The following is an 18928-nucleotide window of genomic DNA, read 5'->3' on the forward strand; positions in this document are numbered from 1 at the left end:
AGTGAGTTTTGGCGATGTCATGTACTGATTTTCCACAAAGCAAAAAAAAAAAAAAAAAAAAAAAAAAAAAAAAAAAATCTTTGTTTAGGACCATAGCAACAAAATTTCTGTAGATTAAGAAGATTAATTGAATTTTATTATAAAACCTATATAAGGATTAGGTACTGCCATATATTAATAAATGCTGAACATGAGAATGTTTAGCATTGACTTCTGTCCTCTCCAGGGAAGAAGCTTATCACAATGGTGACAGGTTCAGCCTGTTACCAGCTAAGGTCAGAAGGATGTTCAGCATTCCAATGCCAGGCTGCTCAGTAAATTCACTGTGTTAATATTTGACATTTGTATATCATGTGGGGTTGTTATCTCTGAGGTTGGAAAAAAATGATCTCCCATATGACTAGCTGACTGACTAGGCAAAGGTTAGTCACAAGGATGAAAGTGGTTGGTGTATGTCCACAGTGAGATCTGTGTTTCTGTATTTTAAGTGCTATAAGAAATCTCTAAAGTCCTTTACAAAGTAATAAGGTTTATTCCTGGATTTTAAACAACAGAAATATATTATTCACAGTTCTGGAGGCAGGAATAATAAGGTTTAAAAACAACTTTGCCTGGTGTTGCCCAAGCTTCATTGCACATTTAGGCCTAATCTCATCTTTCAATTAAGCAATTTTCATAGATTATAATACATTTTATAAAAATTTACCTTGGTATAATAGCATTAAAGTTTCTTCTCTATTACAGAAGGCTTTTGGAAGACGCATTTTTACTGTTTATTGGATTTTATCTTCTTCCTTTGAGGATAAAACGATTAAATATATGGGCAGTAGTCACTTTTGCTTATAAATATATGAGTGCTATTATGTTACTTATATATTTGATTTTCATAAGTTCACATTTGTTTGTGTACATGTTTACACCTTTAACTGAACATTTAGCCACATTTTTGTCTTGTACTGATATAAATGTTGATGAAGCTGTTTACAGAAACTTTCCCCATTATTAGACTATTAGGGAAGTCTCGGCATGATGACTCACGCTTTTAATCCCGGCAGAAGCAGGTGAATCTTTATGAGTTCTAGGCTAGCCAGGGTTACATAGTGAAACCCTATCACTTAAAAGCAAACCAAAAGAATATTAGGGAAGATTTGTACCCAGAGATTCCTTCCTTCTGAAGATTATGAGGCATAGTAGCAAATATAACATAAATTGATGATGGTATCTTTTAAGTTTTGATAATTACTCCGATAAGCCCCCAAGTATAATACCTTTACATAATCATAAAAGATGTATAAGAATACACCTTCTTGGTTTTGCTGGTGAAGAAAAAATAACCTTGTAGATATCATAAAAAATACCAATGGTTTCTGAATAAAAATAACATACTGAACATGGCAAATCGGATTGCTGTTCCTACTTGATACAACCATAACAGGAAAAGAATATTACAAGAAACCTCATAGCACAATTACACTAAATACTAGACTACTTGTGATTATGACCACTATAACACTATAGAATAGAGTACCCAACATCTGGAGAGAAGCATAGTGTATGTATTCTGACATTATCTAAAGCAGTTGATACTCAGGATTAAATACTGTTAAATGAAAGAAAAGAGGGTGCTCAGTAAAATAGGAGATGGACTAGGTATAGCAAGAAAATCTTGATTTCCATTTACTTTTGAAAAAATAAATTTTATTATAATTAGTGTCATTTCCTCCTTCCAAACACCCCCGTGTAGTTTCCCTAGTTCTTGTTCTTCTTCAAATTGTTGGCCTCTTTCATTGGCCTCTTTCATTGGTGTGTGTGTGTGTGTGTGTGTGTGTGTGTGTGTGTGTGTGTGTGTGTGTGTATGTATGTGTGTGTGTGTTTGCATTTTCCTAAATATATAAATACAATTTGCTCAGTCTGTAAGATGTTGCTTTTATGAAGTTTTCAGGGCTCTGACAATTTAGTATTGGATAAGCAGTTCGTGTGTTCTATGGGGAAGATTATTTCTCCTGGTCTCAGCATTCTTAGTTCTTTGTGTAGAGTTGAGGCCTTGAGAACTTTCCACTTTCAACATTAGCACATGTATTGGTATCATGCTTATAAATTTACTCTTAATTAACAGTGATTCTTAAGAAGAGTAAGATATAGAACTGAAAATACATTGGAAGGAATCATTTGCAAGAAAGGCAGGAAATGGATTGATGGATTTGGAAGGATTTAAGGGAATACAGGGAGAGAGTAATCAGCATATGCTATATCCATGATTAAAATTATCAAAGGACAACGTTAATTAATAAGCAGTAGCTTAGAAATAACTATTTTTTGAGAAGATAACATATTAATGGAAGGGTCACAACAAAACATTAACATTTAAAAGTCACATGTAGTAATAAAAATGAGACTAGGTGTGAGGATAGAAATACTAATGATACCCATGTACTTCCATAATGGAAGGAGTTGATGGGAACCTTTAACTACATATCAATGTGAGTTGAGATAGGTGATGCACTTCATCCTAACTAACATGGAACCTAAACATGACAGTCATTGCCAGCACTGACATTTCTTCATAATAATATTTCATACATGGGAAAGGCCAATTGTGGAAATGTAAAGTTCTATGATACCTCCTGATTTATTTGGTAACTGCACCAAAATATATCATGACCATACTTTGAATTATTGGAATGCATATTAGTAGTAGAGCACTTCTATAACATGTGTTTATAGAACATGCAGGCACACGTGCACACGCATACACGCACACATACACATACACACACACACACGCACTAAAAGGCTGGGGATATGTCTCCATTGAGAAAAGTACTTGTTCCACAAACTTTAAGACCTGAATTAGGTCTCTAGCACTCATAGAAAAGCCAGGTATGCTACGACTTGACTGTATTTCCAGTGCTGGGGAGGAGGAAACGGGATGATCAGGATTTACTGGCCAGACAATCAAGCCAAATTTATGAACTTTTGGTTCTGGGGAGAAAATGAGATGACCCATCTGTAATGGAATCTGATACCCTATTCTGCTGTGTTTGAAAACAGCTACAGTGTACTTTAAATGTACTCACATACATTTAAACATATTTAAAAGTTTAAAAATAAAGAAAATAAGATGAACAACAATAGACTTGGACTCCAAGCCCTAGAAAGAGTTTTAGGGAACTAAGGATTTCTGAGATCAGGAAAAATTGTCATCCTCAGGAATGAGCACCCTAATTGTTTATTCAACAACAAGTGGTCAGCCCTGAAATCATATGAATATAATTAACACTAACATTACAGAGCAGTGTATTTATATATTTAGGCATATATATATATATATATATACACACACACACACACACACACACACACACACACACGCGCGCGCACACACACACACACATTTCTTTAACAAAGACAGTGACCATGACTTTAAGGGGTTATGAGGTAGGAACATGGAAGAGATTGGAAGGAGGAAAAGAAACTTGGAAAATGACGTGATTACTTAAAAACAAGCAAAAATGAGGTGGAGAGAAATTTAGAAAAATACATGATATTAACCTATGGTATATACACACACACAGTAAATCATATTGTAATATGGTATAATACAGGTTTTGCTGATTAGAGTCAACTCCTATGTGTAAATGGAGCATATAGTAATCAAATATAGTGGTAGATATAACTAAACTTCATCAAGATGTAATGTCAATAGATAGTGACTTTCCTGAGAAAGAATTTAAGTTACCTAATTTATTACTGTATTAAGTCACTCTGAATAAGCTTATTACAAAGTTCAAGTGGTCATAGATCGACTATTAAATGGATAATGGAATAATACAGCAATAAAAGATATTAGTGAGGGTCTTATAGATGATTGAATTGTTTCTTTGAGCACATTTCTACCTCTTGTTGGCTTCTGGACCTATTATGTGTATTTGTTGTCCTTACAGAGTGTATTGTGTGTCTATGTGTACATACATGTCTGTTTGGGTGTGTATGTTGTATATATAGAAATGCTATACTATGCTAATATAAATACTATAAGTATAATTGAGTATAAATATCAACCAAATATTATTTATATGTAATTATATGTTCATTTTATAACATAAAATATTGATATAACTGCATATGTAAATACTTAGAAAATACTATAGTAAATACTTAACCAAATGGCATATTTCTATATAAATACTTTTTGTAAAGGTACCACATGGTGGTTTGTAAAAAAAAAAAAAAAGGCCACAGACAATGTGAATAGACTGTAATACAAGAGGTAACAGAGTGGAACTAGTTGCTTATACCTTGAATGTTCCCAAGTTAACCATGATTGGACATTAGCCAACTCTGGGAATGTGGCCCTCAAAGTGTCCTTTATATCAGTGGTTGATGTATTGTTCGATATGGCTGGAGAAATGAACCATGTTATACCAGTTTTTCAAGATGGCTTTGCACAACAATCGAGCTAGATGATATACACCTAGTTTCATTGTCTGGGCCATGCCTTTCAGACAGTATGAACAGCTGGACGCAAGATGATCCTAGCTACCAGCCCTTCCCATTCCTAACATTTGAGCCTGGAACTCTGATATTCAAATTAGTTTCCTAGATAGAGATATTGCACATATCTCCCTACATATTACTGTTAGACATAGTAATAGAGTGCTGTCAGATGAAGAAGGGCCAAGCTGTATTAATATCTTATAATTAATCCTTGGACCTGGTGTGTCGGCTTATGTTAATAATCTCAACATTTGGGAGGATGAGGCAAGTGGGTCTCTGAATGTCTGAGGCCAGCCTGGTTATACAAGTGGGTTAAAGACAAGTCTGAGCTATGGTGTGAGACCCTGTCTCTGGGTATAAACTATTATTAATGTCATCTGGAATGTTCCCAATTATGGTCTATTAGCTAAATTAACTAAAAAAGTCACTAGCTGCTTATATTTTGTACCATTATTTGTCTCAGTCTGTCTCCCATACCCCTCTGTGAGTATGTGTGTGTGTGTGTGTGTGTGTGTGTGTGTGTTTACATGTAGGTACTTGCCTAAATTTGAGAATTATTCAGGGCCTTTTACAAAACTATGAGAATTTTGCCTCTTATACAGAGTAAGTTAAACAAATACTTGTCTAAATCTTTATAGTTTCCTGCCTTTCCCACAGACTGAAAGGAGGCTCAAACTATGAGTCTTAGAATTTAACATATCTACAATTGTATTGTTTTTTAATGTTAGATTTTACTGTTGCTGGCATGTTTTAGTTTGGTCTGGTTTGGTTTTGCCACTGTGACAAAGTACTAGAGAAAAACTAAAGTAGGTAAAGTTTATTATGGTTCGTGGAGTTGAAATATTGCTCCAAAATCATTTAGCTCAGTCACATTGGGCTGGTGAACGCAACATGGAAGACCATGTAGCTGCATAGAGTAATTACTAGCCCAGTTGTAGTTATGCAGACAAAGGGAGACAGGAAAGGGTGAGCTTCCAACATCTCTTTCAAGAATATACCCTCAATATTTTTTGGATCCACTTCTGAAAGGTTTTATCATTTTATAGTAGTACAATGGGCTGGCAACAACACCCTTAGAATATGACCCTTTGAAAACATTTAAGTGTCAAATCATAACAATTAACCTGAGGTGGTGATGAACTTTAGATATAAGCAATACTTTCATGACTGGTTGGGGCTACATCTGGGTATAGCCATACCCAGATGATATTACTAATTCTTTAGCCAACTTTATGCTACTTGGCTGGCAAATAAACTTGTATCCAAAATGGTCACTATGGTGATTTGATGTGCTGTGCATTGGGAAATGATTACCATAGCCAATTTATTGAATGTATCCTTCACCACATAGAGTTAACACTGTGTCTGGTTAGGAACATCCATTTTAAGAACTGCTTTCCTAGCAAATTTCAAGTAAATGATTTTGAATAGCAGAATTCCATAATTTCCTTCTTTGTAAAAATAGTTAATCACATAGAAGCAGAAAGCAAGAAAACAGCTTCCAGGGTTGTGAGAAAGGGAAACGTTAGCTAGAGACTAGAGTTGATTTAGAAGTGCAAATTTATAGTCACACCATGATTTCTAAAGGTGCTGATCATATTTGTTAGAAAAGGCTATAATCTTAGTTATAACATATCTATTGCCCAATTTTCTTTTCTTCACAATTCGTCCTTGCAGTATAGTTCCATAGATTGCTAATGGTGGCCATCTTTATGGGAATGATATGTGTATTCTTCTTTATCTCTGTCTCCAGGACTTTAGATATATGGGAACTCCTTTAATCACTTGCTTCTCCTTTCTGATAAGGAACACTTTTTAAAAGGTGCTTCTTAATTTTTTTTAATTAAAGAAAAGTCATATTGTAGGAACTTTTTATTCATATTGTAGGAACTCTTTTTATTGATGCATGGGTTTGCTGTGAACTTTCGTTTTCAGTGTCTTTCATTTCTCACCCCAAAACTGCCACACAGCACAGACACAGATAGGCATCTTGGGAAAAAGAATCCCTTTACTATATGTTTTCAAACAAATTTAAACATTTTTATAAAGTCTAAGCAAAGATTATGATTTTTTTCTTCATTCTTGGACAATGTTTTATATTTTTGGCTTTCAATGACGTGTTTGTTTTTTAAAAGGCAATGACTCAAGCACAGAAAAATGTTTCTTTGCGTTATCCCTCTTTTTGATTTTTGTGTACTCTAGCTCCATTAAGTAATTAGTCTAACTCTATAAGTTGCTTGTGTATAGTTCAGTTACACTGACTGTTAAATGCCCTGTGGCCAAATCCCAGGCAGGTAGATCAGCCAGCAGGCTGTCCTGTGTTTTGTGTAATGTAGTATGACTGTACAGATGAAATAAACAGAACAGCTTGTGTTTACCACGATTTTAAAATTCTTAGAATCAAAAATGACAACAACAAACTAGAAGTGTATAGGTGAGAGCTTCAGTTACTGCCACTGACAAAGCTTCTGATTGGTTGGAGAGGTGGCATTAGACTTCTGTTAAGAAAACTGATGCATGCGCGCGCGCGCGCGCGCACACACACACACACACACACACACACACACACACACACACACCTACACCCATACAGAGAGAGAGAGAGAGAGAGAGAGAGAGAGAGAGAGAGAGATGCACCATGTCTTTCCCTTCAATTCTTAACTCGATTGTCAAATATTCTTAAGCCAGATAGAATTTAACACTGAGGAGGAGAGGTTGTTAGTATAATATATCTATTTAAAATGTTTCCCACATCACATGTATAGCCAATTTAGAAACAAATTTTAAGACTGAGTAATAGCTGAATTTGAGGGTTCCTTCCCTTGTTTTTTTTTTTTTTTTTTTAATCTTCTTCATAAGGAATACAAAGCCTTTTAAAGGTTTCTTCACTAGCACACAGCTGAAGCAGCGTACTGCTCTGGAGAGATATAAACTCCAGTGGAACTGAATCGGCTCTGCACCTAGCCACCTGCCTGGATTTTAGTCAAGCTTCAGAACCCACTTGACTTGACTAGAAAACTTGAATATTAAAATCCAGATTTCATTCACATGTTAATGATTATACTTGATGACACAGGTAAAAAGCTCAGGAATGAGCCTGGTAATGTAGTTGGGGCCCGGTAAATGCTCTTTAAAAATCACTTTCCCCAGATGTACTGGAAAAGAGGCTTTTAGTAAGTAAATTTGAGAAATGGCTTATTTGAAAAACCATGAAAGGTTTTATATTTTTAAATTAAATATTCTCAGAGCAGTGAGTAACCACTTTGGGAATTTTTAAAAAACAATTAAACCCCAGTCCTCTGGGTACTAGCAGTTTAGGAGAAAGATAAGGAAATAACACACTTAATAGGACCTAGAGTTCTCTTTTAAACCTATTTTATTAATCCTTTGGGAATACATACAACATATTTTAAAGATATTCACCCTTCAAGCCTTTCCTTAACTTTATCCCAACATCCCAATCTCTCTACCCTCTCTTTTTTAGCCCACTGACTCCAGTTTGTGCTGCCTATCTATCTATCTATCTATCTATCTCTCATACATACATACATACATACATGCATACCATGAATGTAGGACTAGCAACTAGAGCAACAATTCTCAATCTCTGGGTTGAGATTGCTTAATGCTATTGAAAAACAGATATTTACATTAAGATTCATAACAGTAGCAAAATTACCGTTTTGAAATAACAATGCAAATGATTTTATAGATGGGTGTTACCATAACATGAGGGACTATTTTAGAGGGTCACAGAATTAGGAAGGTTGATAACCACTGCAAGAGAGCATGAGTCATCTATGAGGAGCCATAGCCTTAACGACCAGCGGACTCTCCCTCCCCCATCAACTATAAATAGCTAACTAGGCATAGGGGCTTTCAGGCCTCCCTCTATGTAGGAATGTTGACTAGTTTGATCTTGTGCAGTCAGTCAGCCACAGCTGCTACAAGTTCAAAGCATCAGTGATTATCTCATGCCCAGAAGACATTTGTGCTTGCCATCCCTTACCTGAGAGAGGTCCCTGAGCTTTGATGGGTGTGCTATAGATTTGTGACTGAGCACTCCACTGACATTCATTTTTTTGTATTCTGACCAGTTGTGAGTTTCTGCATTCACCACTGTCCACTGCACAAAGAAACTTCTCTAGTGCGGTCTGAAAACTACACAAAGTACTTATTTTTTTATGAAATGAATTACAAACTGCCATTTGACCCCATATGCTATCTTTAAATGTTGTAGGTCTTAAGAAATCTTCTATAATCATGCTTCTTTTTAATTAATTATTTTGTGTATTTACATTTCAAATGGTGTCCCCCATCCCTGTCCCCCCTCCAAGCAGCCCCTCCCCTTTTGCCTCTATGAGGTTACTCACCCGTCCATCCACCTACCCACTCCCACCCCACTCCTCTAGCATCCCCTTACTCTGAGGCAAGTTTCTTATTTAATAACTTGGCATTCACAATTAGGTCGTGTGTGTGTGTGTGTGTGTGTGTGTGTGTGTGTGTGTGTGTGTGGCGTGTTTTACCCCCATCACCTATTTTTAGCTTGGTATCAATACCAGCTTTTTCCCCTTGGAAATTGACATATATATATAATGCATATGATATATTTACCTTTGAGCCCAAGCCTCAAATTAATTTGTATGACATTCATATCTGCAATGACGGAAAATGTGTGGCATTAATTACTAGCAAACATATAATTACATTAATTACTCCAAACATGTCTTTGGAGAGTTGGGGATTGATACTATATTGAATTGAATATTCAGGAATGAAAAATCAGAAAGTGCAGGCTTGAGAGCTTGTTTGGAGGATCTATCAGGGGACTACAGCCACTTGTATACCCTTGATAAAAGAACTCTCCTCCTCTATAGGGGAAGGTTGTCCTCTTCAACGAAGCATGAAGCTTTGGGTGAGATGCACATGGAGTGGTAAGGTTGAAAGGAGACACTGACCTAGCCAGCCAAATTAGCTGAGTCAGCCTTGGTGATAGGTAGTAGTGTGACAGGTGTTAAGCCAGATGACCCTCCTTCAGCTCAGTGTGTATATACTCTTGATCAAATAAACATGCTAGGGAAATAATACTTCCTGACGAGCACAGTTCTCCACTTGGCTATAGAGCTTGATGCTTAAACCTCAATGAGAAATGCTTTACAGACAGATATGGAAAATATATTTCTGGTTATACTATATGCCTTCCTGTCATTGGTTCTGTTTCCCTTTATACTGCATTTTTTCCCCTCAATGTTGTAGTAGCTCCTGATTTATGTGATAAGAAAGTACTGAGGCTTAGAAATCTGAGCCACAGCCAGGCCTGTAGATCCTAGTTGTTCACCCAGTGAAAGGAACATGGCTTAGCAGCATATGGGCTCAGGAAACTAGAGAACTATCAGAAAACAGCTGAATTACAGATGGCTTTATTGAACTAGACTCTAGGAATAGAAAGACCGAGCTCTCTTATTATTATCTTAGTCTTTACTTGGGCTTTCATTTGCAGCAGCATTAGTTATTTCTGCTAATCTATTTACTGGTCAAGAAGCAATCTGAGTGAAGTTTGTCCTCTTCCTGTGACATAAGAAAAGGAATTTGACTAGTAATTTTGTTAGTTTTCAGTCAAATACCCCATACTATGGATTATTTTCTTTCAAAATATTATTGTCTGGAATATTCACAGATATTTTACCTGTATCCAGTGGTACTCATTTACAAGCCCTAGTTTTTATTTCCACTTACCAAATGTTTTATTGGGTATCTATGCTATGTCAGGCATTATATTGGGTGTTTTATTTGGATTCTATCTGAGCTGGAAACCTTGCTGGGGAACAGACCCTGCGTGGGGGGAGGGGCAGGAAAGCTCCTTTCATTCTCATGATGAATTCTGATTCTCAACACCCATTGTTTGATGAATTACTGCTAAGTTTATTCATTTTGCAACTAAAAATAAGATTGGAACTCAAAATATGATTGTGTATCATCTGTCTTGCTGCAATACTCTTGAGTCCTTCTGTTTACACAGTATACATGAGACATTCTTATATAAAATGTTGTTTCTGAAAAAAAAAAGAATTTACTTGCAACATTATACCAAATTAAGACAGCCTGCCAATGATTCCATTCTTTGCAATCTTTTCTTAACTTGTAGGGTCATCTGCTTCACAATGTGACTTCTGACTCAATTATGCAGAATATTTCAGTCTTTGTTCCACACAGTCTTTGAATATCCACACTTGTCTTAGATATGTGCTCAGTAAAACAATTCAGAATCTATCCTCCTTCCTAGACAAAATTGGTTATAAGCAGCAGGTTTTTCTAATATTAAATATATAAGGGTTATTTTTCTCATTTTTTAGAAAAGTAAGTAAGCTCAATACTTAAGTGACTTGTTAGTGTTATTCTTTAGTCAATGACAAAATAAGATTTTTAATTCAGGTCCATTTGAATTCAAATCCTGTACACTTTTGTTTGAATAAGACCCATTTCAGAAAAGAAATTGGAGAAGGTATACTTTAAGGTCCTTCAAAAATTCATAGCTTCTAAATTCTTTTGGAAGAGAAGCATACTGTTTTTACCATTAGGGTCCCAGGAATGCTGTTTTTAAAAGTAGAGAAACACAGTAAGTCTCAGTAATTTGGGGATCTAAGGTCCGTTCTACATGAGAAACTAATGTCTAGTACTATAAATCTGGCCAAGAACACAGGGCGTGGAGCTATTACTAATATTTTGCTAAATTGACAAGAGTATCAAATTGTCTTCTAAATTCATAAATCTATACCATTGATCAGTGCTATTTTCAGTCCTCATCAAAGGAGTGTCTTTGTGCAGTGGACAGGAGTTACTGCTGACAGGTCAAAGTATAGAGAACAAAGTGTCTCTCGTACACTCAGACATAAATAGGATGTCTGAAGCACAGGACCTAACCCCAAGGCACAGGAAATATCTTAGAAGAGGGAACATTGTAAGGGCCAGATGACGCAGAAGCCTGGGGCAAACGGTAACATCTGGACATAGTAGGACTACTGCACTGAAGCTCACAGCAACTGATTACCTGAAAAAAGGTCAAGGAGGAGGAAGGGCTGGAAAACCCCACCCCTAGTGGAACTATTAACAGTTGATATGTATTTGGAATGGACTGTCAGTTTCCTTTAAGGGTTTACGTCTGGTAGATACACTATACTCCAGTGCAATGGCTCTCAACCTGTGGTTAGCAACCCCTGTGGGAGTGGCATATCAGATATTTATTTATATTAGGATTCATAATAGTAGCAAGATTACAGTTGTGAAGTAGCAATGAAATAGTTTTATGGTTGGGGTCACCACAACATGAGGAACTGTTGTTATCAGAGGTCATAGTATTAGGAAGGTTGAGAACCACTGATCTAGTGGATGGCTCCACACAGCTGTGAATATATAGGCAGCATAAAATTGACTCAGTGGACTATAAGAAAAAGTTTCCTATACATATGTAGCAGATGTGCAGCTTGGATTTCATGTGGGTCCTGAACAGCTGGAGCATAGGCCCATCCCAAAAGCTATTGCCTGTTTGAGGAATCCATTCCTCAGTGGGAGAAATGTCTAGCCCTTCAGAGACTTGGTGTGCCAGAGTAGGGGGTTACCCAGGAGCCCTACACCCTCTCAGAGGAGAAGGGGAAGGCAGACTGTGGGATAGGAGGGGGTGCTGTTGGGGGGCAGTAATCGGAATGTAAAGTGAATACATTTTTTAAAAAAGGATAAGAGAAAAAAGTTTCGGTAATTTGGAAGATTTGTTTTTGATATCAGATAAAGGGGATAAATATTTGACTAACTCTTGTATGTGTCAAAAAGCTACTTGTTGATACTTGCTGGGAAAGAGAAATTCAGTTTCCTCCAGTAGAGTGTCACTGGGTATATCAACCTTATGTAGATAAGGGCAGCCCTTATATCCAGGACACATAGCTAAAATAAAACAGACTCCATAGTTTTTTGTTTTGTTTTATGTACTTTTTGTTTTGATATTTTTGCCCTACTACCATTGTTTTATTGTTCTGAATATTTTGTGTCATTGTTCTGTTTTCTTTTGAGTGGGGAGGGAGAGAGAACATGAGTAGGCAGGTGGGGGGATCTGAGAATTGGAGGAAAGCAAAGAATATTATCAAAATATATTGTATAAAAACTTTTAAATTAAAAAGATTTGTGTACACATACAAGCTATGCCTGCATGCAACCATTCATGCATATGGATGCCAATGGTAAAAAGACATGTGATTCCCCAATGGCCCTCCACCTTACTCTCTGATACAGTCTTTCACTGAATCAACATGACTGACTGACTGGCTGCCAAGGCTCAGGACTCCTCCTGCCTCTGCCTCCTCAATGCTGGGATTAGAGTCACATCTTATGGTGCCTTGCTTTTACATGACTGCTGGGCATCCAACCTAGTTCCTCAATGCTTGCATAATAAGCACCTCTCCAACTGAGCCATCTCCCCAGCCACAGATTGTAATCTCTAAATTTTGATTTAGATAGTAACTTTTACGGATAGAAATTAACTCACTATTTTAAATCATGCTTCTTTTAAAAATGTCTTCTAATGACTGTTTTTTTAAATTACAGAGGCAGTTAAAGGCAGATGCTAAAAAAGCTATTGGAAGGCTTCAGCTGCGCACCTTGAAGCAAGGAGACAAGGTACTTTTATTACTTCTCAGGCAATAGTACCAAATCATTGTTTAAGCTAAATACCAATTGTCCAAATGTCTTTTCATTGCCATTTAAATACCTCATTGAGTATTAAAATTCTATTCAATACTGCAATTAGACTGTACAATGGTCCCCAACTGTACCGTACATACTAATCACTGGCACCTGTGAATATTATTATCTGGCAGGTGACATTGCAGCATTGGAAAGTTTGAGAATGAGATCATCTAGGATTATTTTGACAAGTCGTAAATATAATCAGAATCCATAGAAGCCAGAGGAAGGAGGTCTGACCACCATACACAGCAGCGTTGTAATGGAATAAAAAAGGCAGAGTGATTCAAGGAAAATGTCAGGAAACAGGGAAGGCCAGGATTCTTTCAAAGCTAGGAAACGTAATTACAGATATGTCCCTGAAACCCTCAAGAAGACCTTCTAACACCTCAGTTACGTCTTGACCTCCACAAATGGTACTAAGCCATGCTACTGCTCTAAGCATGTAAGTGATCATAATTTGTGATGGCAATAATGATAGAAAACTAGTAGGGTGCTTCAGGACAACTTTATTTGAGAGTTCAGTTTGGACATTGAAGAGAAAAGACAAAAGCAAAAAAAAAAAAAATCAGCATGTCTTAGTGAAATAAAGATCTACCATTTCTAACACCAGCAGAAGCATTACACTAGGGGCTTGACGAGAAATATTCAAAATATATACAATGTTTACATGTTAAAATTGGCACAGCACCAATGAAAGAAATGATAGAAGCCAGACATTCCAGCTCAGTGCTGGAGCTCTTGCTTTGCATCCTTGAGGCTTTGAGTTTAATTGTAAGTGTGGAGGAAAATAAAATCAAAGAAAAAAAAACCAAAGAAATGAAGATACATATTGTATTTATGGATCAAAGAGTTCATTATTAAAGTGTCAGGTCATCTTAAATTAACCTATGGGTTAGATACAGCTCCTAAAAATTTTTTCACGACAAAATATTGGAGAAGCTCAAGAATTAGTGTAATCAAAATCATTTTGAATAGGTGCTGAATGGCCAGATCAGTAAAGTTCTCATGATTTTAAGTGTTAGGCAATTAAAAGGACAAGCCACACATGGTAAACACGTTTTCCATAGAAGCATATGAACATTTAATTGAATAAGAAAAGCTGTGAATAATGGAGAATCCAAAGCAAAGTCAGTCCTGTCAGCTACACCCAGGAGGAACATGAAACCACATTCCAAGAACAAGTCTATGTTTTGAAGATACTAAGGTTATAAGACTCTTGTTTTCTTGGAATGTTCTCACAAGCACTAAGAATTCTCACATGACTGCATTCCTAGACTGTGCTGGACAGTGCTGGTGGTGCATGCCTTCAATTCCAGCTCCTAGCAAGCTGAGGTAGGATTGCAGGTTCAAGTCAGCCTAGGCTACATAGAAAGACCTTGTATAAATATGGGATGGGGTTTTCATAAAAGGAACAACTTTAAATAGTAATTCACACCCCTTCCAATTTGTAGAATTATTTTAAGGCTGCATCTGTGGGAGTGTGGAAGTGTTAGACCAATAAATGAATGAATAGAATAGAGTCCAGAAATGGACCAGCAGATGCCTGGCAGGTTTATTTTTTTAAGAATAATGAAACCAGAATGTTATGCAGATTATAAACACTATGACCAGAAGCATTTTAAGGAGGAAAAGGTTTATTTCACTTTCTAGTTCTATATCACAGTTCGTCACAGAGGGAAGTCAATGCAGGAACTCAAACATGGCAGAAACCTGGAGGCAGAAACCTGGAGGAGCTTAGACATGCTTTCTTATAACACCCAGGACTACCAGCCCAGGGTGACACCACCCACGGAGAGCTATGCCCTCCCTATATAAACCATCAATCAGGAAAGTGCACTACTGGCCAGTTTTAATTTTCTCAATTGAGATTACTTCGTCTGAAATGATGCTTGTGTCAAGTTGATATAAAACTAGACAGCACAGTATCAGTTATAAAAATACTCCCATTTTCTATACAGTGTAAAAATAAAATTATAAAGATTATAGGCCTAAAATGTACAGCTGATAATGTCTTTGGAGAAAAATAATTCATTATATTGGATACACAAATATTTTTATATTGATGTGTTTTATGTATGACGCCAAAAACAAATCCACAGAGAAAATGTGGAATTTGACTGTCTAACGGGACTTGTAAGATGGCTCCAAGGTACAAGATACTCAGAGGACCCACATTCCCAATTCTTATACTAATTCCTAGTACTTATGGGTTGGCTCACAACCATCTATAATTCCAGTTCCAGGAGGGCTGATGCCCTCTCCTGGCTTCTGCAGCCAGCAGACATACACACGATATATAGACATACAAAAAGTTAAAACTTACGTACATATAAAGTGAAAGAAAATAAAAGTAATTTATCTTCTCAGTGGACATAGGAGAGCACATTCTTTAACCCCGGAACTTGGGAGGCATAGGAGTCTCTAAATGTAAAGCCAGACAGTTCTACATAGCAAATTCCCAGACAGCCAGGGCTACATAGTGAGTCCCTGAACCAACTAAACAAACAAAGAAGCAAAACAATACAAAATAATGTGTTTTCTGTTATTTGAAAGATGGTTCTTAAAGAAGGAAAACACAGCGTACAGTCTTAGAGAAAACATTTTCAAACCACATATTTATTAAATGACTACAATTAGAAAGAATATAAGGAACTTTTGACCCTTAACAACAGGAGTCACCAAATAAAAATATAGATACAAACCTGTGGTATGAAAGCAAAAAGAAAGGAGGTCATGGGGGAGAGGAAGAGCAGTACAAGAGGGGTTGGGGAGATGGTAGAGATGGGAGGACATATCAACAACCAAACAAATTTAAAATTTCGCAGTGAGGAGGTAAAGATGACAGTGGCTAAGAGAACTGGCTGCTCTTTCTCAGGACCCATTCAATCCCCATCACCCTCACAATCATCTGTAACTCTGGTCCCAGAGGATCTAACTAACACCTTCTGCCCTCATTGGGCACTGTATGCACATGGCATACACTCATACTTCAGCACTCATAAACATTAGGCAAATGGATGGAAATAGGAAATATCATCCTGAGTGACGTAGCCCAGTCACAAAAGAACATAAAATGGTATGCACTCACTGTTAAGTGGATACTGGCCCAAAAGCTCCAAATATCTTAAGATACAATTCACAGACCACATGAAATTTAAGAAAAAGGAAGACCAAAGTGTGGATGCTTCAGTTCTTCTTAGAAGGGGGAACAAAATAATCATGGAAGGTAGAGGGAGGGAAAAATCTGGGAGGGAGAGATTGGGGTGGGGACAATGAGCAGGATCAGTTATAGAAGGAGACAGGGATGGTATATATAAAGTGGGTCAGGAATTTTAACAGAGTTGTGTAGCAGTAGGAGATGGGAGAGTTGGGGTAGCCACCAGCAAGTCCCAGATGTCAGGAAAGCAAGAGACTCCCAGAATCCAACAGGGGTGAGATTAACTGAAATGCCCAACAAAGGAGATGGCGAACCTGTAGAGACCATAGCCAGAGGTTAGGCCAGGCCCCTGGTTGAGAGATGGGGACAGCTACTAACCTACACATTTTTAAAGCAGAATGTCTCCTGTCTAAGGAAATACAGGGACAAAGTGTGGATCAGAGACTGAAAGAAAGGCCATCCAGAGACTGCCCTACCTGGAGATCTATCCCATAGTCACCAAACCCTGACACTATTTCAGATGCCAAGAAGTGCTTGCTGACAGGAGCCTGGTATAGCTGTCTCCTGAGAGGCTCTGCCATAGCCTGACAAATACAGATGAGGACGCTTGCAGCCAACCATTGGGCTGAGCATGGGAACCCCAAAGGAGGAATTAGAAAAAGGACAGAAGGAGCTGAAGGGGTTTGTATCCCCATAGGAAGAACAACAATATCAACCATCCAGATTTTCCCAGGGATTGAAGCACCAACCAAAGAGTACACACTGGAGTGACCCATGGCTCCAGCTGCATATAGCATATAGCACATAGAGAGGATGGCCTTATTGATTTCAATGGGAGGAGAGGCCCTCTGTCCTGTGAAGGCTTGATGTCCCAGTGTAGGGGAATTCTAGGGTGGAGAGGTGGGAGTGGGTGGGAGGGGGAGAGTGCCCTCATAGAAGCAGGGATAGGAGGATGGGTAGGGGAGTTCCAGAGAGGAAACCAGGAAAGGGGATATAACATTCGAAATGTAAATACATAAAATATCCAATTAAAAGAAATCATCCAAGTTACCCAAGTAAATGGATGATCTTGGGTTCAGACCAGAGTCCCTCACTGTGACTCATTAGTTTTAATCAACTTGACATTATCTAGAATTAGAATTAGACTCTCAATGTAAGATTGTCTAGATCATATTAAACTGTGGGTATGTCTGGGGAAGAGATTGTCTTGATTAGTTAGTTGAGGTGTGAAGACCTCCCTACTCTGGGTGGCACAATTCCTTAGACAGAAAATTCTGTACTGCACAAGCATAGAGAAAGCTAACTGAGCACAGGATGCATGTATTTATTTTCTCTCTGGTTTTGTCTGTCGATTTGACTAAGGTACTGCCACCTAGAAAGCTATGCTTTTGCTATGATGGACTAACTTGGAAATGTGAACTAAAATAAAGATCTTTCTCTGTTAAAAAATAACAGAATAAAATTCCATAATGAAACCTAAAATTATATGAGCTTTACTTTGAATAAACATGGACTGAGGAGACAGTTCAGAGTTTAAGGGCACTTGCTGCTTTTAAAGAAGTCCTAGGTTCAATTCCAAGCTCCCACTTGGTCGCTCATAACAATAGCAACATTTCTTCAAAATTAAGCAGTATAATAAGTATGCTAAATAAATACTTCATCAAAGACACATATGGCTTAGAAGTATACAAAAGGATACTCAAGGTCACTTGTCATTAAAGAAATACAAAATTAGAACCACATGTGAGAGCAATACACATTCCTTAACCTGGCTAAAGGTAAAAATAACTGGAAAAACCAAGACCTGGTGAATATGTACAGCCTCTGGAATTCTTATGTATCTTCTGGTGACAATACAAAATAATCATCACCACCCTGAAAAACAAAGTAATACCTTATGAAGTTAAAAATGCACTTAGCATATTAGATATTCACCGTAAAGGAAGGAAACCCCTATATTCCCATTTAATTTCTAAACACAGTTATTAGAAATTGTCTAAACTAGAAAGAATCCAAATCCATAGATAAACTGTGGAATATTCAGATCATGGAATAAAATTTATTAATAAAGGGGTAAGAGAGTCCTACTGCTACCTACAATAACATACGTGAATATCAAAGGCTTTGTAAAGGAAGTGAGCCTCAAGAGCTAGATATAGCACCTGATTCTATTTATATGGCATTATTATAAAAAGCCTAAGCAATAGAAATTGAAAATATATCAGTTATGGGCAGAGGTTGAGAATGAGAGGAAGTCTTAGTTACTAAGGGGATGTGGATGAGTTTATTGCTATAATGCTACTATACCTTGATTGCGGTGGGAATTAGATCACTGCATATGTTTTTCAGAACACGTAGAACTGTCAACTAAATGACTGAATTTTATTATATGTAAATTATACCCTTTATTTAGAGAACATACCAATAAAACTTAAAATGGCTTTCTATGAATGCTAGAGTCAGAAAAAAAAGGTTGAAGTTAGTACTATATGATTTACTTCCTTCTTTCTCTATTTTGTCGACTTTCTTATTTTACCTCCT

General features: G+C 37.1%; 1 protein-coding gene across 2 annotated transcripts in view; it reads left to right on the top strand.

The window, feature by feature from the left end:
• RNF128 (ring finger protein 128) overlaps positions 1-18928 on the top strand; it is a gene marked incomplete at its 5' end in the record, with an annotated part of 100621 nt that overhangs the window by 72588 nt on the left and 9105 nt on the right. For both annotated transcript variants that reach the window (XM_080910024.1, XM_080910023.1), the window contains one exon: positions 13090-13161. In XM_080910024.1, the coding sequence (XP_080766150.1) occupies positions 13090-13161 (72 nt within the window). The remainder of the gene's footprint in view (positions 1-13089; positions 13162-18928) is intronic.

The sequence above is a fragment of the Micromys minutus genome (assembly GCF_963924665.1).
Source record: "Micromys minutus genome assembly, chromosome: X".
Taxonomy (NCBI): Eukaryota; Metazoa; Chordata; class Mammalia; order Rodentia; family Muridae; genus Micromys; species Micromys minutus.